Here is a 25,211-nt window from a genome sequence, read left to right as displayed (position 1 = left end):
GCAGCTGCACGCTTGACTTTTCTCAGTTCATGGGCAGTTATTTTGCACCTTGGTTTTTCCACACGCTTCTTGCGACCCTGTTGACTATTTTGAATGAAACGCTTGATTGTTCGATGATCACGCTTCAGAAGCTTTGCAATTTTAAGAGTGCTGCATCCCTCTGCAATATATCTCACTATTTTTGACTTTTCTGAGCCTGTCAAGTCCTTCTTTTGACCCATTTTGCCAAAGGAAAGGAAGTTGCCTAATAATTATGCACACCTGATATAGAGTGTTGATGTCATTAGACCACACCCCTTCTCATTACAGAGATGCACATCACCTAATATGCTTAATTGGTAGTAGGCTTTCGAGCCTATACAGCTTGGAGTAAGACAACATGCATAAAGAGGATGATGTGGTCAAAATACTCATTTGCTTAATAATTCTGCACTCCCTGTAAACATTGTAAAGATAAGGTACCTTCAGACACGAGTAACCAAAAAGCTACGATACTGGCTTTACAGTTATAAGATAAAGTTGGCTAAAAATGTTGTAAAGAGTAGATACCTGCCGCTACCAGGATTTGGATCCTTAAGAGTGGACTGTATGTCATCTCTCCTTTTTTGGTTGGTTTCCTTATCCACGTGAATAACTGCCAATAAATAATGTAGAGCACTGAATTAGTAAATCAGCAATAACAGTCGGCAAACTCAAAGTTCCAAACCTGGTAGTTAACTTAAAGTGCCATTATTTTAATTGCCATTAAAGTACAGTAGAGCTGCATAATCAACAAATGCATAATAAAAAGATAATGCAATACCACTTACTCTGAATTTCAAATGAGTAGTAGATCTCTGTCAAATTTCAAGGTTACTACCATTTCCCCTGCCTCCTATATCATTTATCAGCCATTGGCATATACAAACATTTTGAGAAAACATGGTACTATTTGTTTACATGCAGAGGTACTTTGTACAGTTATGTGTAAAAAGCATACAGAAATGCAGTGTTCTCCCCAGGACCTTTTTAGCGAGTGCACCACCAGGCTGATTTTACTGACCATCCAGTTAGAATGTTAGACAATATTAAGCTAAAATAAGCTAATATTAAAAGTGTTCTATTTTTATTGACAAATTATCATTAAATACATTTATGTTAAATCATGCAATTAATTTGTGCTAACACTGCCCCCACCTGGCTAATTCATAATCCCACTTGGCTGCCAACATTTTCTGTGGAGAACACTGAATGAAATAGAGTATAGGATAACTTAGGTCTTGAGGTTATATATGCGCTTATGATGAATGAGATAGCCTTCCTGTTGTGATATCTGGTTTAGTACTAATTTGGCCTTGCATGTTGCACCTTCACTGACTCTTGATTGGACCAGATGACCAACATGTTCACTGACACCAATGCTTATAAAGCGGCATGCAAACCATAAACCATAGAGATAGAATAATGGCCAGTGGTCGCCCTTTAGTGAAATTCAAAAGGGTGAGTGTTTCTAACAGAATATATGAGGTGCAGGAGTATGGGAATGTGGCATACAAGGAAATAAGGATGATGAGAGACTTGAGTCACATGGTTCATGACAAAGATAAGTAATTTGCGTATATGGATATGTTACTCTTGTAGGATGACTGCTTCTGAACGAAAAGAGAATCTCTATGTGACTAAGGGAATGTTTCTTGTCAAAATATATTGTTTCTTTCTGTGTTACTAATAAAGTAGAAATGTGGGAAAGGAGAAGGAAATTCTTAATATAAGGATTGGAGAGAAGATTTCTGTGAAATAGAAAAAGCTTTTGTAATACCAACATAAACTGTAGAGTTATGTATGTATCTGTGATTCTCTGTGTTGTGAAACAAATGCTTGATCTCCTTGCATATTTCTAATAATTAAGTTATATTTACCACCAAATCTTAAAACAGAAACGTCTCATTTTTAGAAAATCTTTTTCTCTTTTTGCTTGTGCGGCAAGGTATGCGTATTGTGCCTCAAACGGTATAAAAATGTACGCTTTTTTATACCGTTGGAAATCCATGAAACTGACAAATTCAAGTTTGAACTGATATTCCATTGATATCGCCAAATATGGCATAATTTGCTTGAGGTTGACACCTTGTTAACTGCCCTCTAGTGGTGGCAAGCAATATAGAAAATATAGTAAAAACTAACTAAAGGTCTGTGAAGAATACCAAACAATCTCACTTACTCAATTTAACGATACACGTCATATGTAATATTTTCTGCTACAAATGGTGCTACTTATACCATATTTTGGAATGTAAGAGTATAATAAAGACCATTCACATAGGTAGGCATAAAAAAATCAGTAATTTTAAAACAGGATAAATAATTTGCAACTATAGACTTTGTCATTCATTTTACAAACTGATCTTAGACCCAAACCAATAAAATGATTTGCGCTACAAATATATCATCTTACAATAGCGACAATATATTTGAGATGTCTAGTTAAAGACAAAGTACTTATGGAGTAATTACAGCTTAGAACATTAATTCATATCCTTCCCACCCTGCTTGATGTCACCTGCACCTACCATTGCTGTAATTGTAATAAATCCGTTGCCCATTGGTTGGTTTCTGGAGTGACACTGGGGTCTCCATAGGGGGAATATTGCAAAATCTATACTCGACAAACAGCCTCTGAATTGTCTCATTCATCGCCAGTTCAGAATTTACGTCCACACTCAATGATATGATTTCAATGCGGATTTTCTCAGATGGCTGGAAAAAAAATTGTTATGACAATGAATTTCTATGTTTAGCTGTGATCAGTTGTCTATTTTTTATTTTCATTTATTGAAAAGACATAACATCAAATGGCTCTAATAATAAGATGCGAAAAATACATCAAAATTTATTTCAACCATATTTAGAATAAGTTAAGAAGGTATGTAATGTGCTTTTGGGCAGCCTTCTGAAATGGAATACAAGCAGGGATGTTGATAAAAGGTGGTTTTAAAAGAACGTGACTTTAAAAAAAAAAAAAAAAATATTACTATGATCATTTATTCATAAAATGCCAACATACTATGCAATGCTATGACATTAGGCATAAAACTGCAGAGTAAAATAAACAAAAGACATTTACATGAATCATAAAGGAGCCATATCCGAGAGTCACTGTTTAATGATAAATCCTCTTTAGATTAGATGATTGACAGGACAGATCGACTCGCATCCCTACATTCTAAATGAGTAGCAATAAATAGATTGCAGTGAGGATGGTTGAGTGATAATAGTATTACTAGAAGTCGGTTTTATCAGTTCAGGATGTGAGGACATTAATATGTAGGTATTGACCTGTAAGATATAATTTATCTTGCAAATAGTTCTAACTATTTAGGGTCACAAGAGATGACTTTGAGAATTTGCACTCAATGGTATAAATAGAAGAGCCAGTAAAATGTGTTGAAATGTTTACCCAAACACGTGCAATAATGTTATGTACATTTATGTGTTTAGAATTACCATTTTTTTTAGCTGTAGCTTTAAAAGTGTCTATGTACACAAAAATATTCTCTATAAAGGCTTGGGCATTGCCTTATCAACTGTATTTCTAATAACAACCGTGAAACATATGGACACTGAAATAGGGGTGATAAATATAGTTGGATATGATAATTCTGTTTTTGTGGTTAAACATTAAAGCAGGGAACTATGTATGCAGCTGACTGTGATATTCAGCCTCAGGCTAAATTACAATATAATACAAAGGAACAGAAGCTTAAAATCTTTAGCTGTATTTTTTATGGAGCAAATTTATATATGCAGTCATCTGATATAAATACAAAACAATGACATTTATACAGAAGGCTTAATGTTTTAAGATTTGATGTTTAATTAAAGGAAAGCGTTGCATAAATCTCCGGGATTGTTTTTTTTATAAAATTATTTAGCCAAGACAGAGTAAAACATAACGGGTATTCATACTACCTCATTTAGTGTTCATAAAAGAATTTACGTTTGGAAACAAAAAGAATCCATAGCGTATATTGGGGTCTTTCCTTTTCACATAACAAATCATAGGCTTAGAAATCATGGAGGGGAATCTAGCAGAAGAAAGCAAATGTATCTCTGCATGTCTTCAACTTCATAAGCAATTTATGTATTTCATGTTATGATTTACATAGCATAGCATAAAAAAAAGAACTGGAATGAACTGTAAAAGCAAACAACCCTTTTCTTAGTGTATTAACTAAATATTTTTTAAAACAACCCATCCTATAGTAAAGAAAAAATATTGTGATCCAAAGAGCTTACACTCTAAGGAGTATACAGGAAATACAATACTGGTAAGACCTGTCCCAGTTTTAATGTTAGCCTGGTACTGATTTAATATGTGACGTCTTCTTTCTATGAAAGTTTATTTACATTGTAATGATCATGAATAGGTAAAAAATGTTGTAAACTAGTTATACACATATATAGCATGAAAACATCATTACCAACTGTGAACTTAAAGTGTCAAAACACCAGAAGGAAATCTCAGTGCTTCAAACCAAAAGTATCTGCCTTTTTACCTAATCCCAAATGTCCTCTTCTACAAACACATTTAGGTGTTATTTAAGAGAGCACTGTTTGACTGTGATAATGAAAACAGAGGGTATATAAACTGTATTTATTTTAAAATGTATTTATAATGTCAGCTTGGAATGAGTATCCATTTAATATGACTATTTTTACAGCTGTCAAGCAGGCTGAATATTTGATGTTTGCAGGTTTCTCATTTCTATAAAAGAGACATTTCCTTTCATCATGTACCCTAACACACGTTACCTAAACCCCTCAAATCTGAATATTTCAATAAGATTCGTTCATTATTCAAAAGGTTCATGGAAATTTTACTAGGCCAGCCTCAGTGCGGTACATTTCTCTGTCGTTATGCATACAGGTACAAGCCTTCAACTGGCAATATTACCACAATTAGCATAGTTTGATGAAATATTTAAAAGGATTTCTTTTTTCTTTATTATTTTATTACTCTAAAACCTAATAAATCAAATGACTGCCAAATGCATTAAGGTGACACTCACTGACTGGAATGCGCTTTTCATATTCAAATTTGAAAACAGTCCTATGAAAGCGTGCATGGATTTGCAGTAATAGCCGCCTGCAGCTCATGTTCACATGTATAAAAAATGAATACACATTAGTTGTCTTGATAAGCACAGGATGTTAACCCCTCTAGAGCTGCAATATTCCACACTTAGGAATTTGTACTATCATAGTTGTTTTACATCTAATGTCCATATGCCTTGGACTTTGGTTATATATAAACATTTTTTTTTGACAATTATACTTTTTTTAAATGTGACTGTTGGTAAAAAAGGAAAAATCCCAATGAAATTAAAAAATTATTTATATTAATATTATTTTTTCATATCAATGCATTAACGCATTATTAAATATACTTAAAGGTCTATATAAGATTTTTCACAAACTTCTCGAATGAAAAAAGTCAGTCTTACCAAGGTTTTAATAGAACACTACAAAAACAAACAAGAAAAAACTAAATACTACACCTGAAAATCAAACTCATTAGATGCTTTAAAATCAATACCATTAAAAAGACATTCTGCAAAACTGAAAAACTATGTTCCAGTTAAAGGGCCATTATACCCAAATGTTTAAACACTTGAAAGTGATGCAGCATAGCTGTAAAAAGCTGACTAGAAAATATCACCTGAACATCTAGAAAGATATTTTACCTAAAAAATTCCTCAGTAGCCACATCCCATTGTAAAGGACTTCTAAGCAGCAAATCACTATGTCTGTCCCGGGACAGCTAAGGGATTGAGCTTACGTGCACACTCATCTTATTTCCCTATTCAGTCCAATAAGATAATATTATGAACATTATGTTTTACTGTTTAATTGTAATCCTCAACTTAGCATATCCTTGGCCCATGTCTGTTTAAATTAAAATATCTTATCACATTTAGGTAATTTTAACTGTATCTATATCATAAATGTATTGAATTATCTTGTGTTTATAGAGACAACTTCCAATGGGAAATTATTTGTGTAAATACTGCTCTAAAGGAACAGTAAACACCTTGTAGTTAAAGACATTTCTATTGTCATGCTATAAAATAACATCAGCTAACTCTTAACATTTTTAAAACAATTAACATCTTGTATATTGCACTTTTTTTCAAGAGCCAGACTCCAGCCGTCTTTTCTGGAGAAGCCAATCAAGACTGTAAGACTATTCAGTCATTATTTTAGTATAAGATGCATTGTTTTGCAGCTGTTATCTGCTGAAGTCAGTTAAAGGGACAGTCTACACCAGAATATTTATTGTTTTAAAAGATAGATAATCCCTTTATTACCCATTACCTAGTTTTGCATAACCAACACAGTTATATTAATACATTTTTTACCTTTGTAATTATCTTATCTAAGCCTCTGCAAACTGCCCCTTATTTCCGTTCTTTTGACAGACTTGCATTTTAGCCAATCAGAGCTGGCTCTCCTGAACTCCACGTACGTGAGCACAGTGTTATCTATATGACACACATGAACTAACAACCTCTAGTTGTGAAAAACTGTCAAAATGCCCTGAGATGAGAGGCAGCCTTCAAGGGCTTAGAAATTAGCATATGAACCTCCTAGGATTAGCTTTCAACTAAGAATACCAAAAGAACAAAGCAAAATTGGTGATGGATGTAAATTTGAAAATTGATTAAAATGACATGCCCTAACTGAATGATGAAAGTTTGTTTTGGACAAGACTATCCCTTTAAGGAAACGTATGTAGCAGGATTAGAATTGAGATGGTAAGCAAGGGTGCATTTCTATTTCCAATAATTAGAAAAGGTACAATTTTCAAAGCCTAACTGCAAAATAAATAATGAAAGTCAATTACAAAGTTCTTTTATCACACAATACTAAACATTTTATATTAAAATATAAAATATATCAAGGTGTTTACTCTCCCTTTACTCATATTCAAAGAATAAATAATAGATTTTACCCTACAATATCAAAGACAACAACAATATGTAGTGTGTTGCAGACAATCTAGGCAGCAAAAGAGTTAAAATGTATTTTTTAAAGTAACATACTGTTCTATTCTACATAAAAAAGTTGTGTGTACCTGTAAAGCTAACATAAATCTTACATGAGAGAGCGCGCACTACCCTTAAAAAAAATGTAACAATGTGCAAGATCAGTCACAACTGCCTTCAAATTGTAATTGCATGCTACAAGAAGAACAAATGAAATATTCTCACACAGGCACAGAACAAGCTGAGGGATACAATGCATCTACTTTAACTCCCAAGCGTCAGATAAATGTCATTATTTTCAGACTTACATATATCTGGCATAATTAGACTGAAAAACGCTTCGTTATCTTGATGAATTTTTCCTCTCTCATATTTTAAAAGATTCATAAATATTTAAAACAGTTCAAGTATTTCAAAATTTAATGATGCTAAGAAGGGTTGTTATGGCAAGACAGAATTATAGGAGTGTTTTATGAACAAAATGGTATTAAATCAACCTGACAAAGTCAACTGGGACCCTGATGTCCCTTTCGGAATGAATTTGTCAAGTGTTTAAAGACGTGCTGATCTAAATGGAATTTTCCACTTTAGTAGAGTCCTATCTCATAGCGGATAAGGGGTGATCATAAATATAATAAAATTAGAGCTATACGTTTTACTCCGATGCATACTTTAAGTTCAGATGCAGTTTAAACAGAATGTTAAATATATAGCATATATCAGCAATTAAGTACTGCATTTCATAGGAAATGTTTTCAAATCATTGTTATTTTGATAGCACAATTTGAAAGGTTTTGTTTTGCAAACAGCAGGTGTACTCCATTTGAAATGCCTGGATAAATCCATGTTTTTAATTTCCTTTACGGTAACCAATTAGAGGCAGATATAAATTAGTTTGTACTAATGAGCTAAGCAATCACTGTGTTGCAGGCTCAGACAAATTTCACAATACTAAACTCCTTCAATTCATCATGCGCATTGCTACCTGTAGGCGCATGACAAGTCCTTATCATACAGGGGAATCGCCGTTACAAGCGCTGTTTACTGCGATCCCCCGCACTACAGGCTGGGGATCATTGGTGGCCTAGTGGGCTACACTCCCAGACTTCATGGGAGTGCCGGCTGACATCACCACGTACACACGTGGTGATGTCACAAAGGCCCAAAGCCAGGATTCACCAGTAGCTGCAAGGGAACTGGATGGGGAAGGTGTTTCTAACCCCTCGATCTCAGCTCCCATGGCAGCTACAAAGCTGCTTGGCTTGGAGCAGAAGTACAGTATATGCACCATAAAAAAATGTGTATGTCTAGAGACCCCTAATGTCCCTCTCTTAAAAATATATATAAATGTTGTTTGTATAGTCAGGTGATCACTGTAGTAACAGTGAACACCTTGCAAGAAAAAAAGTGCTCTAATCCACATTATAATCCCAAAAGCCTGTATGGGCCCCTATTTTATATGTGGCTACTCTTGCTGACAATTTAGGAAGGTAAACACAGTTACAGCAGTGGTCAGTGGGCCATTTTCAATATTATTTATCAAAATCTCACCAAAAAGTATACATTGTTTTTTACAGTTCTGGCCGCAGTTTTCTGTAATGCCATGAATTATAAATATAATAATGGCATATTAACAATCTGCTGGTCCTGCTGAAAAAAAACATTATATAATTTATGTGGGTCACTCACTGAAATTAGACTACAATAGGGTTTAAATGTAGGTAGCAAAAAAAGCTCAAAATTGGCTCAGCACTGGGGTAAAAAAGGCTTAGCATTGAAAGGTTTAAAGGGACATGAAACCCAAATAGTTTCTTTCATAATTTAGATATCACTACGATTTTAAACAACTTTTCAATGTACTTCTATTAATTAATTTGCTTCATTCTCTTGGTATGCTTCTTGGTATGGTTTTTTGAAAAGCATACCTAGGTAGGCACAGGAGCTGGAAGATAGCTGCTGATTGGTGGCTGCACATATATGCATCATGTCACTGGCTTACTGATGTGTTCAGCTAGCTCCCAGTAGTGCTCTGCTGCTCCTTCAATAAATTATATCACTAGAACAAAGCAAAATTGATAATAGAATTACATTGGAAAGTTGCTTAAAATTGTAGTCTATCTGAATCATGAAAGAAAAATGTTGTGTTTCATGTCCCTTTAAAGGGACATGAAAGGTTAGATTTAAATGCTCACGATTCTGATAGAGCATTAAATTATAAGAGGCATTTCAATTCACTTATATTTTCTAATGTACTTAATTCTCTTGGTATTATGTGTTGAAAACCATATCTAGACAGGCTCAAGAACAGCATTGCACTACTGGAAACTAGCTGGTGATTGGTAGCTACAAATTATTGGCTCCCCAGGAATGTACAAATAGCTCCCAGTAGTGCACTGGTACTCTGAATCTGACTTTAATTTTGCAGGGGTTAAACACATAGGTCAAGATAACAAGTAGAGCACTATTGACAGTACAAGTGAATGGTAAAAATGTTTTAGCAGAGAATGTTAGGGTGAATGGATACTGCGATTATTACATATTACAAGCGCAAAACACATAACATTAAAATATTTAGTATGACTGCAGGCCTGAAGTAAAGTGTTAGGGCTAAAATAAAAGTAAAATTATAACAAAACACATTTTAAATTAAAATGTTTCCCTTTTACACACACACACACACACACATATATATATATATATATATATATAAAAAAAAAAAAAAATATATATATATATATATAGTATATGTATTTATATTAAAAGTAAAATGTTTTATTTTTGTGGCTAAAATAAATGTTTTGACAGTGATATAAAGGGATATAGTATATATAGTAGATATAATAATGTATATACAAAACATAGAAATGGACTGCACTCTTAAACTGGACGGGGTACACATCCCATTACCATGCAAAACTCCCAGCCCTGGGTGCTCATCAGCACTCAAAGACAGCTGCACAGCTTTCAGGGAATCAGGCAGTCAACCCCAGACAAGCCTGGGTGCAAAGCCCATAGGGAAAATTACAATACAAAATTATTAATACAACACATAAAACAGTTTGACACTCTCTTGAATGCACACAGCTAGAATAAAAGCAAAATGGAAGAGTTAAGTTACAGCATTTGGGCAACTGGTGATAGTCTCAGGACCACATCAAGGTATCTTCCTCCCAAGGTCCCTAACCTATAGCCACACAATGCCTGCCTTCAACCAAATACACTGAGATACCAACAAGGGTGATACAGGCCCTTTGTAATTTCCCTAGTGACACACAAAACACAGTAATGGATTGCACTCTCCTATGACCCAGCAAAACTCATAGCCCTGGGTACTCACTAGCACTCACAGACAGCTGCACAGCTTTCAGGGGCTAAGGCAGTTAACCTTAGACAAGTCTGGATGCAAAGTCCAAAGAGAAAAACAGAATTTATGCTTACCTGATAAATTACTTTCTCCAACGGTGTGTCCGGTCCACGGCGTCATCCTTACTTGTGGGAATATCTCTTCCCCAACAGGAAATGGCAAAGAGTCCCAGCAAAGCTGGCCATATAGTCCCTCCTAGGCTCCGCCCACCCCAGTCATTCGACCGACGGACAGAAGGAAAAAATAGGAGAAACCATAGGGTGTCGTGGTGACTGTAGTTAGAGAAAATAATTCATCGGACCTGATTAAAAAACCAGGGCGGGCCGTGGACCGGACACACCGTTGGAGAAAGTAATTTATCAGGTAAGCATAAATTCTGTTTTCTCCAACATTGGTGTGTCCGGTCCACGGCGTCATCCTTACTTGTGGGAACCAATACCAAAGCTTTAGGACACGGATGAAGGGAGGGAGCAAATCAGGTCACCTAAATGGAAGGCACCACCGCTTGCAAAACCTTTCTCCCAAAAATAGCCTCCGAAGAAGCAAAAGTATAAAATTTGTAAAATTTGGCAAAAGTGTGCAGTGAAGACCAAGTCGCTGCCTTACATATCTAATCAACAGAAGCCTCGTTCTTTAAGGCCCATGTGGAAGCTACAGCCCTAGTGGAGTGAGCTGTGATTCTTTCAGGAGGCTGCCATCCGGCAGTCTCATAAGCCAATCGGATGATGCTTTTAAGTCAAAAGGAAAGAGAGGTAGAAGTTGCTTTTTGACCTCTCCTTTTACCAGAATAGACGACAAACAGAGAAGAAGTTTGTCTGAACTCTTTTGTAGCTTCTAAGTAGAATTTTAGAGCACGGACTACATCTAAATTGTGTAGCAAACGTTCCTTCTTTGAAACTGGATTCGGACACAAAGAAGGTACAACTATCTCCTGATTAATATTTTTGTTGGAAACAACCTTTGGTAGAAAACCAGGCTTAGTACGCAGAACAACCTTATCTGAATGGAACACCAGATAGGGTGGAGTACACTGTAGAGCAGATAACTCAGAAACTCTTCTAGCAGAAGAAATAGCAACCAAAAACAAAACTTTCCAAGATAACAACTTAATATCTATGGAATGTAAAGGTTCAAACGGAACCCCTTGAAGAACTGAAAGAACTAGATTTAAACTCCAGGGAGGAGTCAAAGGTCTGTAAACAGGCTTGATCCTAACCAAAGCCTGAACAAATGCTTGAACATCTGGCACAACTGCCAGTCGTTTGTGTAGTAGGACAGATAAAGCAGAAATTTGTCCCTTTAGAGAACTCGCAGATAATCCCTTATCCAAACCTTCTTGTAGAAAGGAAAGAATCCTAGGAATCTTTATCTTATTCCATGGGAATCCCTTGGATTCACACCAGCAGATATATCTTTTCCATATTTTATGGTAAATCTTTCTAGTTACCGGTTTTCTGGCTTGAACCAGAGTATCTATCACGGAATCTGAAAACCCACGCTTTGATAGAATCGAGCGTTCAATCTCCAAGCCGTCAGCTGGAGGGAGACCAGATTTGGATGTTCAAATGGACCCTGAACAAGAAGGTCCTGTCTCAAAGGTAGCTTCCATGGTGGAACCGATGACATATTCACCAGGTCTGCATACCAAGTCCTGCGTGGCCACGCAGGAGCTATCAAGATCACCGAGGCCCTCTCCTGTTTGATCCTGGCTACCAGCCTGGGAATGAGAGGAAACGGTGGAAACACATAAGCTAGGTTGAAGGTCCAAGGCGCTACTAGTGCATCCACTAGAGTCGCCTTGGGATCCCTGGATCTGGACCCGTAGCAAGGAACCTTGAAGTTCTGACGAGACGCCATCAGATCCATATCTGGAATGCCCCATAGTTGCGTCAACTGGGCAAAGATCTCCGGGTGGAGTTCTCACTCCCCCGGATGGAATGTCTGACGACTCAAATAATCCGCTTCCCAGTTTTCCACACTTGGAATGTGGATCGCAGATAGGTGGCAGGAGTGATTCTCCGCCCATTGTATTATTTTGGTCACTTCTTTCATCGCCAGGGAACTCCTTGTTCCCCCCTGATGATTGAGATACGCAACAGTCGTCATGTTGTCTGATTGGAATCTTATGAATCTGGCCTTTGCTAGCTGAGGCCAAGCCCTGAGAGCATTGAAAATCGCTCTTAGTTCCAGAATGTTTATCGGGAGAAGAGACTCTTCCCGAGACCACAGTCCCTGAGCTTTCAGGGATTCCCAGACCGTGCCCCAGCCCACTAGGCTGGCGTCGGTCGTGACGATGACCCACTCTGGACTGCGGAAGCTCATTCCCTGGGATAGGTGATCCTGGGTTAGCCACCAACGGAATGAGTCTCTGGTCTTCTGATCTACTTGAATCACTGGAGACAAGTCTGTATAGTCCCCATTCCACTGTTTCAGCATGCACAGTTGTAATGGTCTTAGATGAATTCGCGCAAAAGGAACTATGTCCATTGCTGCAACCATCAATCCTACTACTTCCATGCACTGAGCTACGGAAGGACGAGGAATAGAATGAAGAACTTGACAAGCGTTTAGAAGTTTTGACTTTCTGACTTCTGTCAAGAAAATCCTAATTTCTAAGGAATCTATTATTGTTCTCAAGAAGGGAACTCTTGTCGACGGAGACAGGGAACTTTTTTCTATGTTCACCTTCCATCCGTGAGATCTGAGAAAGGCCAGAACGATGTCTGAGTGAGCCTTTGCCTTTTAAAGAGACGACGCTTATACTAGAATGTCGTCAAAGTACGGTACTACTGCAGAAGGGATCCGAGTACCTTTGTGAAAATCCTTGGAGCAGTGGCTAACCCGAATGGGAGGGCCACAAACTGGTAATGTTTGTCCAGAAAGGCGAACCTTAGGAACTGATGATGTTCTTTGTGGATAGGGATATGTAGATACACATCCTTTAGATCCACGGTAGTCATAAATTGACCTTCCTGAATTGTGGGTAGAATCGTTCGAATGGTTTCCATCTTGAACGATGGTACTCTGAGAAATTTGTTTAGGATCTTTAAATCCAGGATTGGTCTGAAAGTTCCCTCTTTTTTGGGAACTACAAACAGATTTGAGTAAAATCCCATTCCTTGTTCCGCCGTTGGAACTGGGTGTATCACTCCCATCTTTAACAGGTCTTCTACACAATGTAAGAATGCCTGTCTCTGTATTTGGTTTGAGGATAAGTGAGACATGTGGAACCTTCCCCTTGGGGGTAGTTCCTTGAATTCCAGAAGATAACCCTGAGAAACTATTTCTAGCGTCCAGGGATCCTGAACATCTCTTGCCCAAGCCTGAGCAAAGAGAGAGAGTCTGCCCCCCACTAGATCCGGTCCCGGATCAAGGGCTACTCCTTCATGCTGTTTTGTTAGCAGCGGCAGGCTTCTTGGCCTGCTTACCCTTGTTCCAGCCTTGCATCGGTTTCCAGGCTGGTTTGGTCTGTAAGGAATTACCCTCTTGCTTAGAGGATGCAGAATTAGAGCCCGGTCCGTTCCTGAAATTACGAAAGGAACGAAAATTAGACTTATTCTTGGCTTTGAAAGGCCTATCTTGTGGGAGGGCGTGGCCCTTTCCCCCAGTGATGTCTGAGATAATCTCTTTCAATTCTGGCCCAAAGAGAGTTTTACCCTTGAAGGGGATACTAAGCAATTTTGTCTTGGATGATACATACGCTGACCAAGACTTTAGCCAAAGCGCTCTGCGCTCCACAATTGTAAACCCTGAATTTTTCGCCGCTAATCTAGCTATTTGCAAAGCGGCATCTAAAATAAAAGAGTTAGCCAACTTAAGTGCGTGAACTCTGTCCATAACCTCCTCATATGGAGTCTCTCTACTGAGCGACTTTTCTAGTTCCTCGAACCAGAACCACGCTGCTGTAGTGACAGGAACAATGCACGAAATGGGTTGAAGAAGGTAACCTTGCTGTATAAACATCTTTTTAAGCAAACCTTCCAATTTTTTATCCATAGGATCTTTGAAAGCACAATTATCCTCGATAGGAATAGTAGTGCGCTTGTTTAGAGTAGAAACTGCCCCCTCGACCTTAGGGACTGTCTGCCATAAGTCCTTTCTGGGGTCGACCATAGGAAATAATTTCTTAAATATAGGAGGGGGAACAAAAGGTATGCCGGGCTTCTCCCATTCCTTATTCACTATGTCCGCCACGCGCTTGGGTATAGGAAAAGCGTCGGGGTGCACCGGAACCTCTAGGAACTTGTCCATCTTGAATAATTTTTCTGGAATGACCAGGTTGTCACAATCATCCAGAGTAGATAACACCTCCTTAAGCAGTGCACGGAGATGATCTAATTTAAATTTAAATGTCACAACATCAGGTTCAGCCTGTTGGGAAATTTTTCCTGAATTTGAAATGTCCCCATCTGACAAAACCTCCCTCATGGCCCCTTCAGATTGGTGTGAGGGTATGACAAAACAATTATCATCAGCGCCCTCCTGCTCTTCAGTGTTTAAAACAGAGCAATCGCGCTTTCTCCGATATGCAGGCATTTTGGATAAAATATTTGCTATGGAGTTATCCATTACAGCCGTAAATTGTTGCATGGTAATAAGCATTGGCGCGCTAGAAGTACTAGGGGCCTCCTGCGTGGGCAAAACTGGCGTAGACACAGAAGGAGATGATGTAGAACCATGTCTACTCCCTTCATCTGATGAATCATCTTGGGCAACTTCATTATCTGTGACAGTACTGTCCTTACTTTGTTTGGACGCTTTGGCACAATTATCACATAATTTAGAAGGGGGAGACACATTGACTTTCATACATATAGAACATAACTTATCTGAAGGCACAGACATGTTAAACAGGCTTAAACTTGTCAGTAAAACACAAAAACCGTTTTAAAACAAAACCGTTACTGTCTCTTTAAATTTTAAACAGAGCACACTTTATTACTGAATATGTGAAAAAATATGAAGGAATTGTTCAAAATTTACCAAAATTTCACCACAGTGTCTTAAAGCATTAAAAGTATTGCACACCAATTTTCAGAGCTTTAACCCTTAAAATAACGAAACCGGAGCCGGTTACAGTTTTAACCCCTCTACAGTCCCAGCTACAGCCTTTGCTGCGACTCTACCAAGCCCAGAGGGGAATACGATACCAAATGACGCCTTCTAGGAACTTTTCCAACTATTTTCAGGTCCTCACACATGCATCTGCATGTCTTGCTCTCAAAAACAACTGCGCAGTAATGGCGCGAAAATGAGGCTCAGCCTACAACTGGGAAGGCCCTTCCTGACTGGAAAAGGTGTCTAACATAGTGCCTGACGTTAAAAAAACGTTCCCCAAGTTTATAAATGTGAAATACCAGCACAAACATGTATAAAATGCCCAAATAAAGCAATCGATTTTGCCCATAAAAGTGTCTACCAGTTTTATAGCCCATATTAAGCCCTTTATTCTGCTTGAGACTAAGAAAATGGCTTACCGGTCCCCATGAGGGTAAATGACAGCCTTCCAGCATTACACAGTCTTGTTAGAAATATGGCTAGTCATACCTTAAGCAGAAAAGTCTGCTGTTTCCCCCAACTGAAGTTACTTCATCTCAACAGTCCTATGTGGAAACAGCAAAGGATTTTAGTTACTGTCTGCTAAAATCATCTTCCTCTCACAAACAGAATTCTTCATCTCTTTCTGTTTCAGAGTAAATAGTACATACCAGCACTATTTTAAAATAACAAACTCTTGATAGTAGAATAAAAAACTACAACTAAACACCACATACTCTTAACCATCTCCGTGGAGATGTTGCCTGTGCAACGGCAAAGAGAATGACTGGGGTGGGCGGAGCCTAGGAGGGACTATATGGCCAGCTTTGCTGGGACTCTTTGCCATTTCCTGTTGGGGAAGAGATATTCCCACAAGTAAGGATGACGCCGTGGACCGGACACACCAATGTTCGAGAAAACATAATTTATGCTTACCTGATAAATTCCTTTCTTCTGTTGTGTGATCAGTCCACGGGTCATCATTACTTCTGGGATATAACTCCTCCCCAACAGGAAATGCAAGAGGATTCACCCAGCAGAGCTGCATATAGCTCCTCCCCTCTACGTCAGTCCCAGTCATTCGACCAAGAATCAACGAGAAAGGAGTAACCAAGGGTGAAGTGGTGACTGGAGTATAATTTAAAAGATATTTACCTGCCTTAAAACAGGGCGGGCCGTGGACTGATCACACAACAGAAGAAAGGAATTTATCAGGTAAGCATAAATTATGTTTTCTTCTGTTATGTGTGATCAGTCCACGGGTCATCATTACTTCTGGGATACCAATACCAAAGCAAAAGTACACGGATGACGGGAGGGATAGGCAGGCTCATTATACAGAAGGAACCACTGCCTGAAGAACCTTTCTCCCAAAAATAGCCTCCGAAGAAGCAAAAGTGTCAAATTTGTAGAATTTGGAAAAAGTATGAAGCGAAGACCAAGTTGCAGCCTTGCAAATCTGTTCAACAGAGGCCTCATTCTTAAAGGCCCAAGTGGAAGCCACAGCTCTAGTGGAGTGAGCTGTAATTCTTTCAGGAGGCTGCTGTCCAGCAGTCTCATAAGCTAAACGTATTATGCTACGAAGCCAAAAAGAGAGAGAGGTAGCAGAAGCTTTTTGACCTCTCCTCTGTCCAGAATAAACGACAAACAGGGAAGAAGTTTGGCGAAAATCTTTAGTTGCCTGCAAGTAGAACTTGAGGGCACGAACTACATCCAGATTGTGTAGAAGACGTTCCTTCTTTGAAGAAGGATTTGGACACAAGGATGGAACAACAATCTCTTGATTGATATTCCTGTTAGTGACTACCTTAGGTAAGAACCCAGGTTTAGTACGCAGAACTACCTTGTCTGAGTGAAAAATCAGATAAGGAGAATCACAATGTAAGGCTGATAACTCAGAGACTCTTCGAGCCGAGGAAATAGCCATTAAAAACAGAACTTTCCAAGATAACAATTTTATATCAATGGAATGAAGGGGTTCAAACGGAACACCCTGTAAAACGTTAAGAACTAAGTTTAAACTCCATGGCGGAGCAACAGCTTTAAACACAGGCTTGATCCTAGCTAAAGCCTGACAAAAGGCCTGGACGTCTGGATTTTCTGACAGACGCCTGTGTAACAAGATGGACAGAGCTGAAATCTGTCCCTTTAATGAACTAGCTGATAAACCCTTTTCTAAACCTTCTTGTAGAAAGGACAATATCCTAGCGATCCTAACCTTACTCCAGGAGTAACCTTTGGATTCGCACCAGTATAGGTATTTACGCCATATTTTATGGTAAATCCTTCTGGTAACAGGCTTCCTAGCCTGTATCAGGGTATCAATAACCGACTCAGAAAAACCACGTTTTGATAAAATCAAGCGTTCAATTTCCAAGCAGTCAGCTTCAGAGAAGTTAGATTTTGATGTTTGAATGGACCCTGTATCAGAAGGTCCTGTCTTAGAGGTAGAGACCAAGGCGGACAGGATGACATGTCCACTAGATCTGCATACCAAGTCCTGCGTGGCCATGCAGGCGCTATTAGAATCACTGATGCTCTCTCCTGTTTGATTTTGGCAATCAATCGAGGAAGCAGCGGGAAGGGTGGAAACACATAAGCCATCCCGAAGTTCCAAGGTGCTGTCAAAGCATCTATCAGAACCGCTCCCGGATCCCTGGATCTGGACCCGTAGTGAGGAAGTTTGGCGTTCTGGCGAGACGCCATGAGATCTATCTCTGGTTTGCCCCAACGTCGAAGTATTTGGGCAAAGACCTCCGGATGAAGTTCCCACTCCCCCGGATGAAAAGTCTGGCGACTCAAGAAATCCGCCTCCCAGTTCTCCACTCCCGGGATGTGGATTGCTGACAGGTGGCAAGAGTGAGACTCTGCCCAGCGAATTATCTTTGATACTTCCATCATTGCTAGGGAGCTTCTTGTCCCTCCCTGATGGTTGATGTAAGCTACAGTCGTGATGTTGTCCGACTGAAACCTGATGAACCCCCGAGTTGTTAATTGGGGCCAAGCCAGAAGGGCATTGAGAACTGCTCTCAATTCCAGAATGTTTATTGGAAGGAGACTCTCCTCCTGATTCCATAGTCCCTGAGCCTTCAGAGAATTCCAGACAGCGCCCCAACCTAGTAGGCTGGCGTCTGTTGTTACAATTGTCCAGTCTGGCCTGCTGAATGGCATCCCCCTGGACAGGTGTGGCCGATAAAGCCACCATAGAAGAGAATTTCTGGTCTCTTGATTCAGATTCAGAGTAGGGGACAAATCTGAGTAATCCCCATTCCACTGACTTAGCATGCACAATTGCAGCGGTCTGAGGTGTAGGCGTGCAAAAGGTACTATGTCCATTGCCGCTACCATTAAGCCGATCACCTCCATGCATTGAGCTACTGACGGGTGTTGAATGGAATGAAGGACACGGCATGCATCTTGAAGCTTTGTTAACCTGTCTTCTGTCAGGTAAATCTTCATTTCTACAGAATCTATAAGAGTCCCCAAGAATGGAACTCTTGTGAGAGGAAAAAGAGAACTCTTCTTTTCGTTCACTTTCCATCCATGCGACCTTAGAAATGCCAGAACTAACTCTGTATGAGACTTGGCAGTTTGAAAGCTTGAAGCTTGTATTAGAATGTCGTCTAGGTACGGAGCTACCGAAATCCCTCGCGGTCTTAGTACCGCCAGAAGGGCACCCAGAACCTTTGTGAAGATTCTTGGAGCCGTAGCCAATCCGAATGGAAGAGCTACAAACTGGTAGTGCCTGTCTAAGAAGGCAAACCTTAGATACCGGTGATGATCTTTGTGAATCGGTATGTGAAGGTAAGCATCTTTTAAATCCACTGTGGTCATGTACTGACCCTTTTGGATCATGGGTAAGATTGTCCGAATAGTTTCCATTTTGAACGATGGAACTCTTAGGAATTTGTTTAGAATCTTTAAATCTAAGATTGGCCTGAAAGTTCCCTCTTTTTTGGGAACCACAAACAGGTTTGAGTAGAACCCTTGTCCTTGTTCCGACCGCGGAACCGGATGGATCACTCCCATTAATAACAGATCTTGTACACAGCGTAGAAACGCTTCTTTCTTTATCTGGTTTGTTGACAACCTTGACAGATGAAATCTCCCTCTTGGGGGAGATAATTTGAAGTCTAGAAGGTATCCCTGAGATATGATCTCTAGCGCCCAGGGATCCTGAACATCTCTTGCCCAGGCCTGGGCGAAGAGAGAAAGTCTGCCCCCCACTAGATCCGGTCCCGGATCGGGGGCTCTCGGTTCATGCTGTCTTTGGGGCAGCAGCAGGTTTCCTGGCCTGCTTGCCCTTGTTCCAGGACTGGTTAGGCTTCCAGCCTTGCCTGTAACGAGCAACAGCTCCCTCCTGTTTTGGTGCAGTGGAGGTTGATGCTGCTCCTGTTTTGAAATTCCGAAAGGGACGAAAATTAGACTGTCTAGCCTTAGCTTTGGCTTTGTCTTGAGGTAGGGCGTGGCCCTTACCTCCTGTAATGTCAGCGATAATTTCTTTCAAACCGGGCCCAAATAAAGACTGCCCCTTGAAAGGTATATTAAGTAATTTGGACTTAGAAGTAACATCAGCTGACCAGGATTTTAGCCACAGCGCCCTACGTGCCTGGATGGCGAATCCTGAGTTCTTAGCCGTAAGTTTGGTTAAATGTACTACGGCCTCCGAAATGAATGAATTAGCTAGTTTAAGGACTCTAAGCCTGTCCGTAATGTCGTCTAGCGTAGATGAACTAAGGTTCTCTTCCAGAGACTCAATCCAAAATGCTGCCGCAGCCGTAATCGGCGCGATACATGCAAGGGGTTGCAATATAAAACCTTGTTGAACAAACATTTTCTTAAGGTAACCCTCTAATTTTTTATCCATTGGATCTGAAAAAGCACAGCTATCCTCCACCGGGATAGTGGTACGCTTAGCTAAAGTAGAAACTGCTCCCTCCACCTTAGGGACCGTTTGCCATAAGTCCCGAGTGGTGGCGTCTATTGGAAACATCTTTCTAAATATTGGAGGGGGTGAGAACGGCACACCGGGTCTATCCCACTCCTTAGTAACAATTTCAGTTAGTCTCTTAGGTATAGGAAAAACGTCAGTACTCGCCGGTACCGCAAAGTATTTATCCAACCTACACAGTTTCTCTGGTATTGCAACGGTGTTACAATCATTGAGAGCTGCTAAAACCTCCCCTAGTAATACACGGAGGTTCTCCAATTTAAATTTAAAATTTGAAATATCTGAATCCAATCTGTTTGGATCAGAACCGTCACCCACAGAATGAAGCTCTCCGTCCTCATGCTCTGCAAGCTGTGACGCAGTATCAGACATGGCCCTAGTATTGTCAGCGCACTCTGTTCTCACCCCCGAGTGATCACGCTTGCCTCTTAGTTCTGGTAATTTAGACAAAACTTCAGTCATAACAGTAGCCATATCTTGTAATGTTATCTGTAATGGCCGCCCAGATGTACTAGGCGCCATAATATCACGCACCTCCCGGGCGGGAGATGCAGGTACTGCCGCGTGAGGCGAGTTAGTGGGCATAACTCTCCCCTCGCTGTTTGGTGAAATTTGTTCAAATTGTACAGATTGACTTTTATTTAAAGTAGCATCAATACAGTTAGTACATAAATTTCTATTGGGCTCCACCTTGGCATTGGAACAAATGACACAGATATCTTCCTCTGAGTCAGACATGTTTAACACACTAGCAATAAACTTGCAACTTGGTTATAATCTTTTTTAGCAAAAACGTACTGTGCCTCAAAGAGGTACTAAACGATTAAATGACAGTTGAAATAATGAACTGAAAAACAGTTATAGCATCAAACTTTAAAACAACACAACTTTTAGCAAAGGTTTGTTCCCATTAGTAAAATAACAATAATTAAATTTGACATAAAAATTACAGAGCAACGTTTTTATTCATAGTCAATATAAAATTCTCACAGCTCTGCTGAGAGAATCTACCTCCCTCCAAAGAAGTTTGAAGACCCCTGAGATCTGTCAGAGATGAACCGGATCATGCAGGAAATATAAGAGTAACTGACTGGAAATTTTTGATGCGTAGCAAAGAGCGCCAAAAACGGCCCCTCCCCCTCACACACAGCAGTGAAGAGAAACGAAACTGTCGCAATTAAAACCAAACAACTGCCAAGTGGAAAATAATGCCCAAATATTTATTCACTCAGTACCTCAGAAATGTAAACGATTCTACATTCCAGTAAAAACGTTTAACATGATAAATACTTATTAAAAGGATTAGTGACTTTTAACAGAGTAGTTCCGGTGAAATACCATCCCCAGAATACTGAAGTGTATACATACATGTCATTATAACGGTATGGCAGGATTTTCTCATCAATTCCATTCAGAAAATAAAAACTGCTACATACCTCAATGCAGATTCATCTGCCCGCTGTCCCCTGATCTGAAGCTTTTACCTCCCTCAGATGGCCGAGAACAGCAATATGATCTTAACTACTCCGGTTAAAATCATAGTAAAAAACTCTGGTAGATTCTTCCTCAAACTCTGCCAGAGAAGTAATAACACGCTCCGGTGCTATTGTAAAATAACAAACTTTTGATTGAAGTCATAAAAACTAAGTATAATCACCATAGTCCTCTCACACATCCTATCTAGTCGTTGGGTGCAAGAGAATGACTGGGACTGACGTAGAGGGGAGGAGCTATATGCAGCTCTGCTGGGTGAATCCTCTTGCATTTCCTGTTGGGGAGGAGTTATATCCCAGAAGTAATGATGACCCGTGGACTGATCACACATAACAGAAGAAATAACAAAACAAAATTATTAACACAGCACATAGAACGTCTGGCACTCTCTTGAAAGCATACAGCTAGATTACAAGCAAAATTGAAGATATATATATATATATATATATACACACACATAAAGTCATGTAAAAAAGAAAGCACACTCTCTTTGAATTCTATGGTTTCAGGACAGAATAGCAATCACCTGCTCACTAGCAGGTCTTAAAATTGGGTAAATACAACCTCAGATAAACAACGACACATGACATATTACTCTGTGTCATGATTTATTTAACAAAATAAAGCCAAAATGGTATGCAAAAAACCCATAGAAAGTTGTACTTATAAGTACAAAATACAAAGTTTAATTGTTTTTTTGTAAAATGGGCTAAACATGAAATTATCTCTCAAATCCCAGCATAATTCTGTAAAATTTTGCCCAACAGATGTCACTGATTTTTCTCGCTACTTAAAAGGCGGCAAGCTTTTATTAAAATACTTTAAAACCAATTCGTTTGAAAGGAAAATAACAATGAGTTTGAGGTAGAGTGCACTGAAAACTGTGTAACTTGATTTGTATTAGGCGTAATATTAAAGTTTTAAAGATTATAGGTTAATGAATTATAATTAATCCAATAAATCACTTTGAGGGAAGGAAAAAGGGTGATCTCCCCCATATATTTCTTCTTTTGCCCATGTGTATACAATAATACACAATCATACATCATATACAGAACATGTTCTAGGTTGTGATTGGTTAACAAAAGTTGGGGGACAAAAATAAATGCAAGGAACAACTTAAAATATTCTCATTTGAAAAAATAAAAATGATTTATTGCAAAATGCAATTTCAATTTACAACAGCTCTATCTATCTATCTATCTATCTATCTATCTATCTATCTATCTATCTATCTATCTATCACATACTAAACAATTTCACCTTATTTAACATTTAAGAAGCTGCATTTTTGCTGGGAATATCTGCTAACAGTTAAGGTTTGTAATCAACGTTATTATTATGCATTTAATCTAGGAAATTCTAACACATACAAAATTCATAAGGCATTGTGTAAACTATGCAGTCAGTTGCATCTCCTATTGCCTTATAATTATTATTCACTGACCTAATAAAGAGAAGGGGTATTTCTGACGCTTTTAGACTGGTTCTACCAACACTCTGGTGTCAAAAAGTTACTAATCAGCATCCTGTTGGATGCCACAACAAATGGATGCATAATTAAAGCAAAGAAAAACAGCAGGGAGCCTAGGATCTGAATAAAAGCAAGAGAGATCTTACAAAATAATGACAACTGATGTATACATTATAAGTAGCTCAGAAATTCCATTATGTATCATGGGATAGCGGGTGGAGAAGAGCAAAAAACCTAGGGGAGCGCTATTGATAGCTCGGGATGCAATAAGCTAACATTTTCTATTTAAATAGATATTTCTATATATCTATAACTATATATATATATATATATATATATATATATATATATATATATATATATAATATTTATCTATATATATATTTATAAATATATAATCTAATAGGTATAGAGATATATTTTACAAAAAAATATACATATATATTTATATATATATACTTAAAAAGAAACATTTCTTCTAAGTGAAGAACATTGGAATGCAAAGTATTCCTAACACACCTTCAGCGCAGTTGATGTAGCTTCAGTTTTGGATTAGCCATAAATAGAAAAGGCTGTCTGCACGGCCATACGAGTCTATAGGGAGGAGTTTGCGCAGTCATCATATGCAAAGTCCCAAAGTTAGTGCGTCTCAGTCGAATGTTTGTACGCACGCAGATCAGGCCTAACTAATTTTTTACTTTAAGCGCAATTAGCACTTGAGGGAAAAAATATTTAGCGTACCACTTGTAACCTGGCCCTTAATTTTTTAACCTAGTACCATTTGTATTGTTTTGTTATTTTCCAATATATAAATTACTCAAGATGGATATTTTTCAGTTATTTGCTTTACTAGTTTTTCGTTTTTTTGGTCTAGATATATATGCGCCTGTCTATGATGCATGGTATATAAATGTCAGGCATGTTTTGCTTATTGTGCTTTGTTTGCACTTACCGGCTTCACATCTTTTGCAACTGGTATGATGCAACCGTCGTCATCACTGTCTGTGGATTCGTTACCATCTGTTGTTTGTTTTCCATCATGATCTTATGGAAATGAGAGGACATACAGATACATACGGTTACACGGCGGCACAGATCATGAGCAGAAATTGTATTAATTAATTATATTCAGTACATCATTTGTAAGATTCTTTTCTAGTTATAATCTTATAATCATTCCCTATGAAGGTCTATGGGAATTTTTGCATGTATGTTCTGTGATAATGGGAAACGAATATAGTGCACTGTAAGATAAAAGGTCCTACAGATATCCTCCTAAGAAACCATATAAAAATCAGAAACAAGAAACCAGACCTAGAGACCTAATGAAAATCTACTAGAAGAAAGATTTGGGGAGTTAACAAAAATACCAACATGCTTTTTGATCATATACTGTATATAACTGTGACATAACACAAAATGCTGCTGTGATGTAACCTTATGTAACACCTTTTTTGCACCCCCTATATTTTAAAGGAACATGAAACTCAATATTTTTCTTTCATGGCGCATACAATTTTGAACAACTTTACAATTTACTTCTATTATCAAATTTGCTTCATTCTCTTGGTATTCTTTGATGAAGGAGCAGCAGTGAACAACTGGGAGCTAGCTGAAGGCACTAGGTGAGCCAATGATATGAAGCATATATGTGCAACCACCAATCAGCAGATAGCTCCCAATATTGCATTGCTGCTGCTAAACCTACCTAGTTATGATTTCAACAAAGCATATTAGATAATAGAAGTAAACTGGAAAGTGGTTTTAAAATGACATGCTCAATCTTAATCATAAAAGTTTAATTTTGACTTTTAATATCATAAAAGATAACCATGTCCAATTGTTGTTAATACAGTTTAAGTTGAA

General features: G+C 38.6%; 1 protein-coding gene across 1 annotated transcript in view; it reads right to left on the bottom strand.

The window, feature by feature from the left end:
* The window catches only part of RPGRIP1L (RPGRIP1 like), a 440,055-nt gene that overhangs the window by 21,891 nt on the left and 392,953 nt on the right, over window positions 1-25,211 (bottom strand). Inside the window, exons 25-27 of the mRNA XM_053715755.1 lie at window positions 24,298-24,389; window positions 2,550-2,736; window positions 550-634 (exon numbers count right to left, since the gene is read on the bottom strand). Coding sequence (XP_053571730.1) covers window positions 550-634; window positions 2,550-2,736; window positions 24,298-24,389 — 364 coding nt within the window. The remainder of the gene's footprint in view (window positions 1-549; window positions 635-2,549; window positions 2,737-24,297; window positions 24,390-25,211) is intronic.

This window comes from Bombina bombina, chromosome 1 (genome assembly GCF_027579735.1).
Source record: "Bombina bombina isolate aBomBom1 chromosome 1, aBomBom1.pri, whole genome shotgun sequence".
Lineage (NCBI taxonomy): Eukaryota > Metazoa > Chordata > Amphibia > Anura > Bombinatoridae > Bombina > Bombina bombina.
Note: the sequence above shows the minus strand (reverse complement) of the source record. Positions and strands in the feature narration are given on the sequence as shown.